This window comes from Macaca nemestrina, chromosome 8, assembly GCF_043159975.1.
Source record: "Macaca nemestrina isolate mMacNem1 chromosome 8, mMacNem.hap1, whole genome shotgun sequence".
Classification (NCBI taxonomy): domain Eukaryota; kingdom Metazoa; phylum Chordata; class Mammalia; order Primates; family Cercopithecidae; genus Macaca; species Macaca nemestrina.
The window spans coordinates 143125912-143142691 of NC_092132.1; the positions used below are offsets into that span (position 1 = coordinate 143125912).

A 16780-nucleotide genomic window follows, 5' to 3' on the forward strand; every position below is an offset into this window, starting at 1 on the left:
ACTAACTACAGGCCAGGAGTTAGGCTGTTCACTCTAGCGCATTATTTATCTTCAACTCCTGACAATCCCACCATGTAAGCTCCGTCTTATCAGCATCTTACTAAGAAGGGAACTAAGGTTCCAAAAGGTGAAATAACTTCCCCAAGGGTGCATACTAGCGAGTGGCAGAGCCAGGCCTTTCACTAGGGTGATCTGACTCCAAAGCTAAAAGAGAAGTTGGATATTTGGAGCCCTAGGAAGAATTTCACATTTCTACGGCACTCTGCCACAAGAATATTTTTAATGCCTATTCATATAGTAAACTCCCAGAAGACAGCGTTTTGAAAACTGCCTCAAATTCAACTAATAATATAATCAACCTAACTGTAAGGACGGCAGTGTAAAAACACACGTTTCAACCCAGCAGCTAACTTTGGTGGTGTGAGTTTTGGGTTCACGAAGAGATGTGCTACATAAACATTTTCCCACTGAATCTAACAGACCTTCGGAAATGCAGACGGTCTGCTCCCGGCCTACACGTAAGACTGAGAAACACAAGAATACCTAATCAAGGGCACCTAGAGGGAATATCCCATTGTTCAACCAGCTTGAAAATTGTTTCACATCTATGCCTTTTTCCACATTTGGGACCTAAAGAAAACCACCATCAAAATCACCGGCCTTCTCTGTTTCTCCCCACCTCTCTATCTCCATAAACTTGTCCTCCTCCTTCAAGACCCACCTCAAATACGACTTCCTAGAACTTTTTCTCATTCTTCCTGGTAGAGTTCCTTCTTCCCTGTGCTTACGGGACTCTGTTCATACACCTATCATGGCAGGTACCATGTTTCAATTATAATTAGACTCTGACAAGTTTGTCTGATTATGGCTTTGATTCTCATCTTCTCCAAAGAGGCTATTAGGTTCTGGAGGGCAGGATCTGATTTTAGTGCTTTATGTATCCTCAACACCCGGCCCAATGCCTACTAGAGGATAATTACTCAACAAAGATCTATTGAATGGATGGGTCAGATGTGATGAAACAGCCACAGGTAAAAAGTAGCCAAGATACTATGAGATTATTACCAAAAGAGGTATATAAAAAGTATTGAAGAGAGCCAGGTGCAGCAGCTCATGCCTGTAATCCCAGTGTTTGGAAGACTGAGGCAGACGGATCAACTGAGATCAAGAGTTTGAGATCAGCCTGGCCAATATGGCAAAACCCTGTCTCTACTAAAAATGCAAAAATGAGCCGGGTGTGGTGGTGCATGCCTGTAGTCCCAGCTACTCGGGGAGCTGAGGCAGGATAATCGCTTGAACCCAGGAGGCGGAGGTTGCAGTGAACCAAGATTGTGCTACTACACCACAGCCTGGGTGACAGACTGAGACTCTGTCTGAAACAAACAAAAAAGTACTGAGGAAACGTGAAGAACAGAGTGACTGGTTACAGTGAGGATGATTAGCGGTGGCTTCCCAGAGGAGGTTACCTATGATCTTGGCCTCAGCAACCAATGGGCCTTCACTGGTAGGAGAGAAGGGCAGCAGCCAGCCAGTGGACTGAGAGGTAGCCAGGGCCCACCATGGTTGACCTCCCACAGAAAGAGAGTGTCCTGTGTGTTGGCAGAGTGCCTGGGGTCTGATTGTGCAGGGCCTTGTGAGCCATGGCCAGGAGGTTTGAACTTGAGCCTGTTATCACCAGGAAGCCATCCAAGGCTTTTGAAGAGGGAGAGACATGATGGGGTCTGATGTTAAAAGATAATTAATGTTGGTTTGAAGGACAAAAAGATAAGAGAGCAGGCAGCCAGCTGAGACTCAGTCACAGGAACCTTGGCAGAGATGGGGGAAGTGGTGGCTGGGGTGGGGGGTCAGGCCCTAGAAAGAAGCCCGAGGCTGGAGCTGAAGATATGGGTCAAATTCATTCATGTCAGGACACTGATGGGATGGGATAAAAGGTGTTGGAGAATTACTACACACAGGGAAGAAAGCAGAGGAAAGCATTGAGGCTCACGGACTCCTAGCTTGGGGCCGATGGTGCAAAGCTACCCCGTTGCCAAAGACAGGTCACAGATTGAGGAAGAACTTTGGGGGAGGAAGGCAATAAATTCAGCTGCACGCCTGTGAGGCCTACAGGACATCCAGGGATGATGATGCCAGGTGAGACACTGGAAACAGAGGTCTGGAGTTGAAGGGAGGGGCCAGCCTAGGGGGCGCCCAGCCCCTGAGTCCTCCCAGGTTAGGGAATCGAAATCTGCCCTTTCGGGATGCAACAAAGAAATTATAACTCAAGGTACTGAGATGCTTAGGCTGAAACTGAAGCCATGGCGTGCTGTATTAACTATGTCTTTTATTTTCTGTATTCTGGTGCTTTCCTATCCTGAGCCTTGCAGACTCTGGAGGGACTGTCTCTCCCAGGATTAGCCAATTCCTAGAGATGGTAAAACAACTTGCCCGGAGTACACTCTTCAAATACAAACCAACTAATCCTGAACCCACACCCGGAACACCTCCTTTACTGGCTCTCACACTGTAGGCCACCATCCACCTGCCCCCGAGCCAGGTGCCAGACAACTAAGGCAACCCATCTGCCCCAGGGCCACAGATTATTCAGATGAGCCTGTCCTAGACCTGCCTACCCGGTCTTGCCCATTCTTCCCCTCATGCCCCCAGTCCCTTCCTCTCCCTCCGTGTGACCATCCCGGTACTTCCCTGTGTAGTTCCTGAAGGTGTGGACCCACCTGATGTTTGATTTCTGCATAATAGTAAAATTTTTAAAAAATGACTTCCTTTTTTGAACAAGGATCTAAGATCACTATCTATGCAATATCATAGTAAATTAAGCAAAAGAATCAAGCAGTTCCCTTCTTCCTAATTCCCACAAGCAACTTGATTCTAGAGAAGTATAAGGTTTGTCTAGGATTCCTGCTCTCCAAAATCTCTTCATCCCAACACCCCCATATCCCCTCTAATCTCTCCGAGTCCTCAAGAGGGCCTTACCTATTTAAGAAATTCTCTCTGCTTCACGGAGACTTACCCTTAAAAATTGGTGCTCCTAAAGTCACAGTTTGGGTACAGTAAAAATGATGGCATAAGGAAAAGAAGCACTATCTTTTCCACTTAATTTTCCAAGAAAGTATGAAGATACCCAAGCAGAGAGGGAAAAATTCCAGTATCAGTGTGGCTGATGGGAGACTAAATAATTAAAGAAACACAATTCCTCCCAGCTTGTTAAAACAGCAAGGCAAAGAGCTGTCTCACTCCTTGCATAGAACAAAACAAATCAATGCAAATCGATGTGAAATGCCCCACAGGCAACGTCCACAAGCGGCCTTTTCTTATCAAACACCATCCCTTCCTCACCCTCTGTATTTTAAAATTCTGCGGTCAGTGAAAAATTCTCCATTGTGACGAAGCCTAATTCATCTCATGCCATTGCTTTTTAAAAATCTTTTATCAAGTTCATACTAATTTGTGTGCTAGTAGACATACATGGCCTGTTTATTTGGTGATATAAAGGCTACAAACTTCATCCTGCTTTTTATGAAAGGCAACTGCAATTGGTCTTAAATGTCTTTATGTCAAAACGATGCTACTGCCGAAATTCCTGTGCAAAGTCATCACGGTACTTTTGAGAATAGTTACAAACAGCAAGTAACTGGAATTTAGTGGGGATCTTGCTTGAATGGGAACTCTACGGTATATAGGCAATAATCCAACATTTTAAAAGGGAATTTTGAAATGCAGTAACTCAGCCTTCCCCTCTATTATTAGTAGTACTTCCTAAAAAAGGAGAAAGCTTAGCTCAACAATTTTCAAACCACCCCCACCTTTTTTTTTTTTTTTTTTTTTGGTAATTCTATAATACATGATCAGCCAAAATCAGAATGAACTTCCTTCTTCAGTCTCAGAACTCCCACCACTCCCCACATATCGGAGCACAGACAGATACGGTATTGCTGCAGGAGAAACGTCAACCACCAGGAAACAAGAGTAACACATGCCCACTTCCTGTACATTCAAGGGTCAGTCCATTAAGAAACCACATGTCAGAATGTGGGTCGCATTCCAGTAATACCTTAAGGTAAAACATTGTCATACGATGACCTGTTGAATTTTCTTGGTCTTTTACACAAAAATCAGTAGATAAACTGGGTTATCTGGCAGGTTATCGAAGAGTCTTCAGTTTGGTGGAGGAGGGAGTTGCTCTAAAGCTCTTTGGAAGGAGAAAGAGAAGCATTCTGCAGGATCCCTGAGAATGAAACGCAACCAGCAAGCTGTCATTTGTCCAGAGAAGCTCACGCTCCCTGGGAACTGGAATATTCGGTCTCACCCTGAAGAGTAGCTGGACAGAGACAGGAATTCACGAATAAAAGCTTTAAAAGATTATGCGTTCTACTTGCTTCCTACCTTGCCCACCGGAAGTATATGTTTGCCCTCTGTTTTGACTCCTAATGTCAAGGCTCAGTACCCCTGAAATATCTAGGGTCTAATTAGGCTGCCATGAAGAAGTTCTAAAGGAGGAGCTCTCCAAGCAGCTCCAGCTCCTCTCCACCATCCAGGAAATAGGGGGCTGGCAGTGGGAGGAGCAAGACAAGCCACTGTCTTTAGACTGAACTGTGCCAAGGATAACGTGTTTATGAGAACCTCTTTAAAACTCAGAAATCGGCTGGGTGCAGTGGCTCATGCCTGTAATCCCAGCACTTTGGGAGGCTGCGGCGGGCGGATCACGAGGTCAGGAGATCGAGACCATCCTGGCTAACACGGTGAAACCCCGTCTCTACTAAAAATACAAAAATTAGCCGGGCATGGTGGCATGCGCCTGTAGTCCCAGCTACTCGGGGACTAACAGGAGAATCACTTGAACCCAGGGGGCAGAGGTTGCAGTGAGCCGAGATCACGCCACTGTACTCCAGCCTGGGTGAAGGAGTAAGACTCTTGTCTCTAAACAAAACAAAACAAAAACAAAAAAACAAAGCAAAAAGCAAACAAAAAACTGGGAAATCTGCTTCATACTAACATACCAGCCAGCAAAACCATTCCTGAAAGTGACACTAAAAATATTGGCCGGGCGTGTGGCTCACGCCTGTGATCCTAACACTTTGGGAGGCCAAGGCGGGTGTATTACCTGAGGTCGGGAGTTCAAGACCAGCCTGGCCAACATGGTGAAACCCCGTCTCTACTAAGAATACAAAAAATAAAAAATTAGCCAGGTGCAGTGGCGCGTGCCTGTAATCCCAGCTACTCTGGAGGCTAAGGCAAGAGAATTGCTCGAACCCAGGAGGTGGAGGTTGTGGTGAGCCGAGATCATGCCACCGCACTCCAGCCTGGGCTACAGAGTAAGACTTCATCTCAAAAAACAAAACAAAACAGAAAAACAACAACAAAAAACTTACTGACTGCATGAACTAGGTGTTGGATAAGACACAAGTTAACTGAAAATAGGCAGCAGATTTCTTTTTGGGGTGAAGAAAACGTTCTAAAATTAGATTGTGGTGATGGTTGTATAAATACAACTCTGTAAATACATCAGTAATCATTGCACGGGCGAGTTGTCTGGTATGGAAATTATACATCAATAAAGCTTTTAAAAATGTATCTGTCACAATCGGTATAGTGGAAGAGGTCAGAATTTCAGAGCAACCCAGGCAAATCTGCTACTAGGTGAATGTTCACCTCATCTTAAATGCAGGTATCCTTGAAAATCAACTCGAGATATGGAAATTACTCACATTTCTATCTGATAATCAGCAAAGGGGACAAGAAGCCACTCAGCTCCTGTTTCTCCCTGGAGGGGGAGGTGCAGAAGGCGAGGCATTTCATCCTGTTCCTGAAACCTCTTCCCAATGAAACGCTGGTGGAAACCTCAACCACCAATCCACTGAGACAAGTTATAAGAGTAAATCATGTTCTTAAAAAAAAAAAAAAAAAAATCACTACCTACTCCTTATTCTCTGTCTCTCCCCATGGGGGAATAAAACATCTAGAAATTTTTAAAAATTAGAAATAGAAAAGCTTGGAATTCATTTAAAAAGGCCAATCAGGTAACAGTTATCTATGGTTTCTTCTTTATAAAGAAAGCATTGCAGCACCTTTAGTCAAAGGCAGTTAAATGACAAGTCTCTGATTTGACCAATAAAGGAGAGGGGTAAACCAGTCAAAGAAGAGCTTGGAATGTCTTTTTAAAAACCATCATAAGATCTAGATCAGCCACCTAAGCCCCACACCGGCCAGCAATCACCTAGGGTGATTATTCTGGTGTACCTAGGAGCCTTCTGGTGGGCACCCATCATCCCGGCATGATGACTGACAGCCGTCCCATCACTCTCAATCCTCTCGTGATTTGAACAGTAGGTGATATGTTCACCTTATCTGAGAGTGGCAGGGACTGTGCTGAGGCTGAGAGCAGACAGCATGGACAGTTTTGCCTTTGGGCTGCAGAGCAGGTATTGACCACAGAGCAGTCTTAAGGCCCCACTGGCCAGGGAGCCCACCCTTAGAGGCATGGACTGGAAAACTGAGCCATCAGAAAGTTGTGTACACATGTTAGACTCATCTGGGTGGCTTCTTTTGTTTTTTAATGACTCATGCCTGGTCCCTTCCCTGAGAAATTCTAACTTAACATATCTGATTAAGAAAGTCTGACTTTGGCCAGGCATGGTGGCTCATGCCTGTCATCCCAGCATTTTGGGAGGCTGAGGCAGGCGGATCACTTGAGGTTAGGAGTTCGAGACCAGCCCAGCCAACATGGTGAAACCCCGTCTCTACCAAAAAAATACAAAAAATTAGCCAGATGTGGTGGCGTACACCTGTAGTCCTAGCTACTCAGGAGGCTAAGGCAGAAGAATCACTTGAACCCTGGAGGTGGAGGTTGCCATGAGCTGAGATTGCACCACTGCACTCCAGCCTGGGTGACAGACTGAGACCCTTTGTCAAAAAAAAAAAAAAAAAAAAAAAAAAAGCCTGACCTCTATGGTGACCTGCTTAAGTTACTTTGGCTGGAGTTGAAAGCCAGTGCAATAGCCCCGGACTTCCAATGTCTAGCGCCTGCTGAGACCCCAAGTCTCAGGTTCAGGCCCAAGCTGTGTTGACTTAACTACCTTCTTTGCCAGCTATCCTCATGGATCACCCCAAATCTCCGGCTTCCAATCCACTGTCATCCACCCATGAATGGGACCTTCCCCGGAGGCTGGTCCGGCCTCCACATGGTTTTGTTTTCGTTTTGTGTTCATGGATGTAAACTGTGGGTGCTTAAGGCTGCGAAGGTGGGGGAACACTGGGCAGCTTGAGCACAGGCTTCACATCTACGTGTGCTTTCCTATAAAGTCACACAAGAGATCATTTACCCCTTGCGGCTGCAGTAAAATATGGTAATGTCCAAGAAACGTCTTGCCAGGAATATGAAACTTTCCTATGTGGAGAATATTCCTTCATTTAGAGTTGAGAATTATGTTGCAAAGCTGTCATCCATTTCATGAGACTTTCTTTTTTAACCTATTTCAAAATAAAATGATTCTGATCGCTAGGTCAAAAGTGGTTCATCCCTAAAGAGGCTCCCTCAGCATCTAGATGTCTGCCGCCACGTACCGCAGCTTATCCAAGCCTTTAAGGCTGCTTGTTCGTTCGGGTTCAACACACTGTTGAGAGAGAAGCTGCTAACATTTGTTTCAGGTTGGTATAGATGTGGTCTTTCTGTGGCAGTACAAGAAGCCCACGGGAAAGCACTGATAAAGCTGGCTCGGTGCCGGGAAGGTTTCTCGTACAAATGGATATTTTAACTCCTACCTCTATTGCACCTATGCGACGGCATGTGGTACTGCACCTATGCGACGGCATGTGGCTAGGGCAAAACAATAGGTTCATGTCTCTCTTGGCTCTGGAAAGTTTATGCCAATGCAAAGTATATTTAATTTTTGTTTCCTCTGTTTCATACCTTGCTGGTTCTGTAATATCCCCTTGAGCTTTAAGAACTTACGGGGTATTAAAAAAAAAAGAGAGAGAGAGAGAGAAGAAAAAGAAAACACATAATATCCCCTTATCCATCCTCACCCAGGTGTATCTGAAAGAAAGGGACCAATGTGTACAATTTCAAAGAAATTTAAAAAAAACAATAAAATTTCTGTTGTTTGATATGTTCAGGACAGGGGATTATTCTGGTTATTCTGGTTAAAAGTAATTTCACAATTACTTTTGCACCAACCTAATAATAGTTATTCTGTAGTCCTATTTTAATATTTAAGAAGCACTTCAAGATTCACAATGTCTCAGAGTCAGTGATAAATTAAACCACGCACATGATAGTTAAATAGTACTCTGAACACAAGGGCATTAGATAAGAGTTTCCCTTGGGTGTTCAGTGATATTTTCCAGCAAGGATAGATTAAGGATGTTCTATGTAATGAGTTTCCCAGTTTGGAGAAACGGGGCACTGAGCCGGGTGCCCCCTACTTCTACTGCAGCAGCTAATGAATGAGAATGCCACTGGGAACCCTCGCTTTGCAGGGAGCACACCAAAGGCAGGACAGCTGCCATGTGAGGGGCGAGCCACGGACACCTGTCACACTGCCTGGAATGCGGCTGGACAGCAAGTTTCCCAAGAGGAGATGACAGGTCACAATTCCCAAAGGCACACTTTCTGACCTCCCTAAAAAAAAGGCTTGGATTCATATATAATTTTTTCATTAAAAAATTCCATGTGGCCAGCTAGGAAGAAAAAGTCGAGTTTGCTGCATGGATATGAATACTGTGCTGGAGAAATCATGGTGCTGACATCACGCAGATAATGAGACCTCACCCGAGAATATTGTGGCTGCTGCTTTTCAGGATCTGAGGTAAAAAGTGGTCTATTTGGTTCTTAATACAAGCAAAACAAAACAAAAAAACACATACACAAAACCCAAACAAACAGGATGAGTGTTATCTAGAATAGTAACCTCTAATGTTCTATCCAAAATGTACTTTGCACGTGTACATTCTCTGTCTTCAAGCCCATTTGGGGGCAAGGTGGTGGCAAACTGCACAGCCCTTGATTTTCAAGGACTGACTCAAAAATCAGAACCATGCAACAAAAAACAATCTATTACTGACTTTCTGCAGGCTGTGCTCATGGAATGGGCCTGCACTGTTTTTGGATGTGAGAGCCAACTTAATTCTGCAATGACAGAGTTAAGTAAGACTGCCCATCAAAAAAATATGTTCTTTTGTAACCCCAGCACTTTGGGAGGCCAAGACGGACGGATCACGAGGTCAGGAGATCAAGATCATCCTGGCTAACACGGTGAAACCCCGTCTCTACTAAAAATACAAAAAAATTAGCTGGGTGTGGTGGCGGGCATCTGTAGTCCCAGCTACTCGGGAGGCTGAGGCAGGAGAATGGCATGAACCCGGGAGGCGGAGCTTGCAGTGAGCCGAGATCGCGCCACTGCACTCCTGCTTGGGCAACAGAGTGAGACTCCGTCTCAAAAAAAAAAAATTTTCTTTTTGGTTGCATATACCTGCAAATAAACTAAAAACCAATGAACTGTACACTTAGGTAAGTGAACTGTGTTATGTGAATGACATCTCAAAAAGGCTGTTAAAAAAATGTTCTGACTTTATGAAAAAAAAAAATCACAGAAAAGAGGAAATAAAAGTTCCTGTTTTGCTGCATAAGTCATGAAGCTGATGTTACCCAGAAGAATTATGTCTGTTCAGGAGGACTTTGCAAGGTTTGTGCAGATGCAGTTTAACCTGGATGTTTGTTGTCGTATCTATGGGGCCGGGATCAGGAGCCGGGTCCGGGGGCTAGAGGGACTTTGGGAACTCACTTGGAACAGGGGCTGATCACAGTCGGCGTGGGTGGGTAAACCAAGGCAACATTCACTCGCTCGCTGCCGTTCTTGGGGCAAATGATCTCTGCCACTCCTTCTGGTCTGGGCTGACTCAGCAACTCCCCTGCAGGAGGAGAGAGAAAAATGTGTTACGGAGATGTGCCCTAAAAATGGGCTCACTTTACAAAGAAAGCACTGCTTGGGGATGGGAGCAGGGGGAGAAGGGCAGAGGTGAAGCAGCGAAGGGTCTGAGAACAAATGTGCAACCAAGAACAGCAGAATTGCCTGGGCGCCGGCTCCAACACCTACATTCTCCTCTGCGTCACCGTGGAGAAAATTCTCGTGGTCATGGCAGGAAGGCCCACACTAGACAAAGACAGCATCTGTCACTGCTCTGCTCACCTTCCTTCTAACAGACTGACTCCAGGGATCTTTATCTAGATGTCACCGGCTGAGCCAGAGTCCCCAGAGCCCACTGAAGCAAGGGCTGCCAAGGAGGTGTTCATAATTAGGATTTGGGGCAGATGGGACTCAAGCAGACCACAGCAACCGTTCAAAGCCCTGTATAAATGATCTGGAAACACAGCAGACTAAAGGTGTTAAAAAGGCAAACAGCCTAAGATGAGCCCAGCCTCCTCCGGGCAAGGGGACTGCCCTGATAGGTATGTGTGAAGTGGATGCACCAACACAACACTATCTAGACACATAATTAACCTAATGGATCACCACAGTACCTAAAGGAAGGCTATTACTCTGCATGCCCTGGATGTAATCTCTCTTCAACTAGATCACTAAATCTCTAAAAGCAGTGATTACTTCCATTCTCTCATCCACATACCCAGGGCACCATGCCCTTTCTCAGAGTACTCAAGAAACAGCTCCTGGCTGAAGATGGGACACATTATTGTTTAAACTGCCCTACTTAAACCCAGGAACTAAATTTTTTGTTGTTGTTTTTGAGACAGGGTCTTGCTTTGTCACCCAGGCTGAAGTGCAGTGGACTAATCATAGCTCGCTGCAGCCTCAATCTCCCAGGCTCAGTGATCCTCCCACCTCAGACTCCTGAGTAGCTGGGACCACAGGTAGGCAGCACTACATCTGGCTAAATGTTAACCTTTTCCTTTATTTTTGTAGTGACGGGAGTCTCGATATGTTTCCCAGGCTGGTCTCAAACTTCTAGCCTCAAGCAATCCTCCCACCTCAGCCTCTCAAAGTGCTGGGATGACAAGTGTGAGCCACCATGTCTGGCTTCTAGAAAGTCAATTAACCAAATCAAGGATGTGAAATGTACGCCAACTGGGGAAAGACACTACCGCAATTAAAACTTCAACTCTATGCACCAACCACTTCTACTGCTGACTTGAAATTCTAGAGACTCCAGGCTGGGCGCAATGGCTTATGCCTGTAATCCCAGAACTTTGGGAGGCCGAGGCAGGTGGATCACAAGGTCAGGAATTCGAGACCAGCCTGGCCAATATGGTGAAACCCCATCTCTACTAAAAATACAAAAATTAGCCAGGCGTTGGTGGCAGGTGCCTGTAGTCCCAGCTACTCAGGAGGCTGAGGCAGGTGACTCGCTTCAACCTGGGAGGCGGAGGTTGCAGTGAGCCGAGATTGTGCCACTGCATTTCAGCCTGGGTGACAGAGTAAGAATCTGTCTCAAAAAAAGAAAGAAAGAAAAGAAAAAGAAAAAAAGAAATTCTAGAGACTCCAAAGAACAGCAGTCCCCTCATCCCTGGGAGATGCGTTCCAAGCCCCCCAGCGGATGCCTGAAACTGAGGACAGTACCAAACACTATAAAGGCTATGTATTTGCCTATAAGTAGATACCTATGATAAAGTTTAATTTAAAAATTAAGCACAGTAAGAAATTAACAACAATAAATAGGACAATGATAATATACTGTATTAATAATTAAAGTTACATGAATATAGTCTCTCAAAATATATTATTCTGCTGCATTCACATGTATTTGGACCACAGTTGACTGCAGGTAACTGAAATCACAGAAAGTGAAACCATGGATAAAGGGACCACTGTATCTGCTGACATATCATGATATGCAATTCCTTTGCCTCAAAGTACTATATTTCTGGCTGGGCATGGTGGTTCACACCTCAATCCCAGCACTTTGGGAGGCCGAGGTGGGTAGATGGCTTGAGCCCAGGAGTTTAAGACCAGCCTGGCCAACATGGTGAAACCCAGTCTCTACTAAAAATACAAAAATCAGCCAGGCGTGGTGGCGGGTGCCTGTAATCCCAGCTATTCGGGAGTCTGAGGCATGAAAATCACTTGAACCTGGGAGGCAGAGGTTTCAGTGAACTGAGATCAGGTCACTGCACTCCAGCCTGGGTGACAGAATGAGACTCTGTCTCAAAAAGCAAAACAAAACAAAAATACCGTATTTCTAAATGTCTCATCCCCCGCAAAGCCCACACTGACAGCACATGCCCATGTCAGCACCGGGCTGGCAGTTTTAAATGTACACCTCGTTTAATCTTCACAATGCCCCTAGATGGTTTATTCTCATTTTACAAATGAGGATGCTAATGCTCAGGGAGGTTACGCAACGTACCCAGAGTCAGGAGCTAACCACTGGCAGACTTGGGATGTGACCTTGGGAACCCACTTCTGGGGCCCTTACTCTTTGCCCCCAGGCTAATGCCTCCTCCCAAAGCAGGGACTGCTTCTTTATGCCAGAACTCATCGTTCCTAAATGAGCAATCTAAAAACACCATTTTAAATTAATAAACTAAGCGGCATACTTTTATGAAAGACATTAATTTCCTGATGTGAATATTTTTATATAGTGTCACGCAATATTAACTGAATGTAATTTGAGTTCCTTAACCAAACTCCCGTAAACAGCAAACTGCTACAAAAGTTAATTTAGCATCATTAGCTTGTAGCATGGATATGTGGATATCAGAACTGTACTTCAAACACCAGCTAGGAAAAGACCCCCAAATATAAAAATGCAAGCTCAAAATGTAAACGTTAAATGCTTATCAAAGTAATAAAATGAACCCAAGTAACAGCATGTTCCAGCTAGACTGGAACCTGGAAGGCGTCCAGTCCAAACATCAATTAATAAGTCAGAAGCTCACTGAGTTTAACAGATTTGCTCCAAGTCCCACAGAGAGCTGCACGTCTGTAAACCAACCCACCTACCATGCACCACAAGAGCTAGGACTCCAACGAGAAGGTGCTGTGGGCACCCCAGTCTCTTAACACCCTTACTTCTGGGACTGCCCTCACCTAGCTCCTTGCCTGGTATTTTCAAGTTCTACTGTTGTCCTAAAATCATCCCCAGGGCTTGAACACAGATGGGGCCTCTTTAGTTTCCTCTGAAAACTCTCTCCTGGTTGGAATTCCACACGGGTCCCAGCTCCACCTGCTTTTATCTGCCTAGGCACTCAGAATAACAACTGCGGATGGATGCCAAGTCCCTGTCCTCAGCACCCATCCCTGGCACCAGCCTGGTGCAGCGGGCTTCTTGGCTAGTATATCATAGCTTGCGGTGGTCAGATCATTTTGCCAGAGAATTTGAAATAACAGGCTGGGGGCAGTGGCTCACACCTGTAATCCCAGCACTTTGGGAGGCCAAGGTGGGCAGATCACAAGGTCAGGAAATCGAGACTATCCTGGCCAACATGGTAAAACGCCGTCTCTACTAAAAATATAAAAAATTAATGGGGCGTGGGGGCACACGCCTGTCGTCCCAGCTATTCGGGAGGCTGAGGCAGAAGAATCGCTTGAACCTGGGAGGTGGAGGTTGCAGTGACCCAAGATTGTGACACTGCACTCTAGCCTGGACAACAGAGTTAGACTCTGTCTCGAAAAAAAAAAAAAGAAGAAGAAGAAGAAAGAATGTACAGCAGACTATTAAGCCTCAACTTAATTATCAACTCTAACTGTACCCTAGACTCTCAGTGTCACACAGAGCCAGGTAACTGGTTTTGTTTGGGTCTTATCTCTAGCAGCTGCCATCCATGGAAACACAGCATGAAGGTGGAAGGCATTGAGAAGTTTCACACACGTGAAAAATTCACTTGATGTTAACAAATACTGAGCAACAAGAAGAACAGTCCATAATTTCCAGCACGTTTGTATACTCCAACAACCTACTACACGGTGCCAGTATCCTTAGGATTTAAGAAATGTGCACAGTTCCTAGATTAAGAACATAAGAAAAACAGCTTTTTCCTTTCAAAATGATCTTAATTCAAATATGAAGAATGGTTTATGTGTGTGCTATCTAGCAAAACAGAAGCTAATCATTCTCACATTTAACACAAACTTGATCTTCAAAATAAAGTGATTATTTCACTGAGTAACTAACTACTGAGACCTTACTGTGTGTGAGGACTGAAGAAGATGCAGGGGTCTGAGAGTTTAGGGCACAGCCTCCACCATGGAGGATCCCAGTGTCCACAAGGGAGGCCAGGTGTGCAAAGAACTGCAGTCGTGTACGATGAGGTCCCCAAGGAAATGTACATGAGATGCTGGAGGAGTTAGGAGAAAGAGAGATTCACACTGATTCATAGGATTGGGAAAGACTTCAGAGTGGGGAACACTTAGCTGAAGGACCCAGCAACTTCTGTTATCAGAATGGAGAACAATGCATGCATTGTACCTTACCATCATACTGTAATGTATGTCAAACTGCAAAATAAACCTAAGTTAACCCAGGAGGAAGAAAAGATGACCACAGCAGCAACTGACATTTAGCGAGCACTTTTTATTGGCTGATGTTGTATATGTACCATCCCAGTCTTCACGACAACACCAGAAGGTAGGGACAATTATTAACCTCATTATATAGAGAAGAGGAAATTGAGGCTCAGATGCAAGAGGCAATTTGCCAATGGTCACAGGAAGAAGTGGCTGTGCTGAACTTCGACAGCAGGACTGACAAAACTCATCACTACCAGATATCCTGTCAAGGATATCGTGATGTTTACATTAGGTAATACATACATGAAACATACTAAACACTGTATCTGGCATCTAGTAAGTTCTTGACACTATTACTGTAGTCACGAGAAGATTCTCTAAAGGCTTACTCTTCTAAATATGCAAAGAGTTCATACACGCACATGTGAGGACACGGCAAGAAGACGCCGTATGTGAATCAGAAAGCCCTCACCAGATACCAGATCTGCTGGTGCCTTTATGTTGGACTTAACCAACCTCCCACACTGTGAGAAATAGATTTCGGTTCCTTATAAGCTATCCAGTTTTTAAGTAATGAAGGGTAGGGTACGGAGCAGCTCCTTGGACGGTGGAGAAGCTTGCTGGGCTGCCCTAGGCCAGACTGTCCATGATCAGCTGGCCAAAGCTAGCAGGCAGGGGACTGTCCTCTGGGTGCCAACAAAATTCCCTGGGAAGCTATCTTGGGGGGTGAGGGAGCAGGCTGTGCGGAAAGCAGTCTATAGAACTTTCTGGGAAACATGATGAGGCACCAGCTGTGGTCCCTGGAAGGCCACCCACATGGGATGCTGAATTCACGGGGAAGGCAGCTGGAACACCCTTAAAGGGGCGGAGTTGCTGCTGAACCTGCGAGGGACCTACCCAAGGTATCCAGGCTATCGGTGGATTCGGCAACAATCTTCCTGCTGAGCCACTAACAAGTCAGCTGGGGTACCCACAGGTATATTCCAGCACTAAGCCACATACACTCTTAGGTGGTTTTGGGGATTCAAAGAGTGGTTTCCCAAAACTGTAGGGATGCTGCATTCTTCCTGTGAACAAGGTTTGCTCTTGGCTCAATTACGGAGTCAGCCCTCCTTATCAGTGAGTTTTGCATCCATGGATTCAACCAACTGCAGGTCAAAAAAAAATGTTTTTAAATTGTATCTGGGCTGGATGTGGTGGCTCATGCCTGTAATATCAGCACTTTGGAAGGCTGAGGGGTGGGGGCAGATCATTTGAGGTCAGGAGTTCAAGACCAGCCTGGTCAACACGGTGAAACCCCATCTCTACTAAAAATACAAAAATTAGCCAGGCGTGGTGGTAGGCACCTGTAATCCCAGCTACTTGGGAGGCTGAGACAGGAGAATTGCTTGAATCCGAAAGGTGGAGGTTGCAGTGAGCCGAAATCGCGCCACTGCACTCCAGCCTGGGCAACGAAGCAAGACCCTGTCTCAAAAAAAAAGGAAAAGAAAAGAAAAGAAAAATAAATTCCATCTGTACTGAACATGTATAGACTTTTTTCTCATCATTACTCCCTAAACAATATAACAGCTATTTACAGAACATTTGTATTGTATTAGTTATTACAGGTAACCTAGAGATGATTTAAAATATAAGGGAGAAGGCTGGGAGCAGTGGCTCATGCCTATAATCCCAGCACTTTGGGAGGCTGAGGTGGGCAAATCACCTGAAGTCACAAATTAGAGACCAGCCTGGCCAACCTGGTGGAACTCTGGCTCTACTAAAAACACAAAACTTAGCAGGGTATCGTGGCACATGCCTGTAATCCCAGCTACTTGAGAGGCTGAGGCAGGAGAATCACTGGAATCCGGGAGGCAGAGGTTTCAGTAAGCTGAGATTATGCCATTGCACTCCAGCCTGGGCGACAGAGTGAGACTCTGTCAAAAAAAAAAAAAAAAAAGAAAAAAATATATCTATATATATATATATATAAAATAAAATAAAGCATACGGGAGGATGTTTGTAGGTTATGTGCAAATACCAAGTCACTGGCTATCAGGGACCTGACCAATCAAAGACTTTGGTACCCATGGGGGTCCTGGAACCAATGCCCCACAGATATCATTCCTTTTCAAAACGACTCAAACTGATAGGGTCACTTGATAATTGAATATATCTTAAGGTATGGTTCCAACGACAGCTACAAAAACTTACACAATCAAAAATTATGACCCTCTCCTAGAACTGTGTTTTCATTTTCAGCACGTATCTCTGCAACTCTTCAAAATGTAGGAATCCACTGAGTTCTGCGCAATTTAACAACGTAAGAAAATTTCCATTTC

The 16780-nt window shown here is 45.0% G+C and overlaps 1 protein-coding gene across 2 annotated transcripts in view; it reads right to left on the reverse strand.

The window, feature by feature from the left end:
• The window catches only part of LOC105491142 (multifunctional ROCO family signaling regulator 1), a 109219-nt gene that overhangs the window by 3600 nt on the left and 88839 nt on the right, over positions 1-16780 (reverse strand). The window contains exon 2 of one of the 2 annotated variants that reach the window (XM_011757300.2): positions 9780-9906. The exons of the other annotated variant lie outside the window; for it this stretch is intronic. Coding sequence (XP_011755602.2) covers positions 9780-9906 — 127 coding nt within the window. The remainder of the gene's footprint in view (positions 1-9779; positions 9907-16780) is intronic. 2 annotated transcript variants of the gene reach the window in all.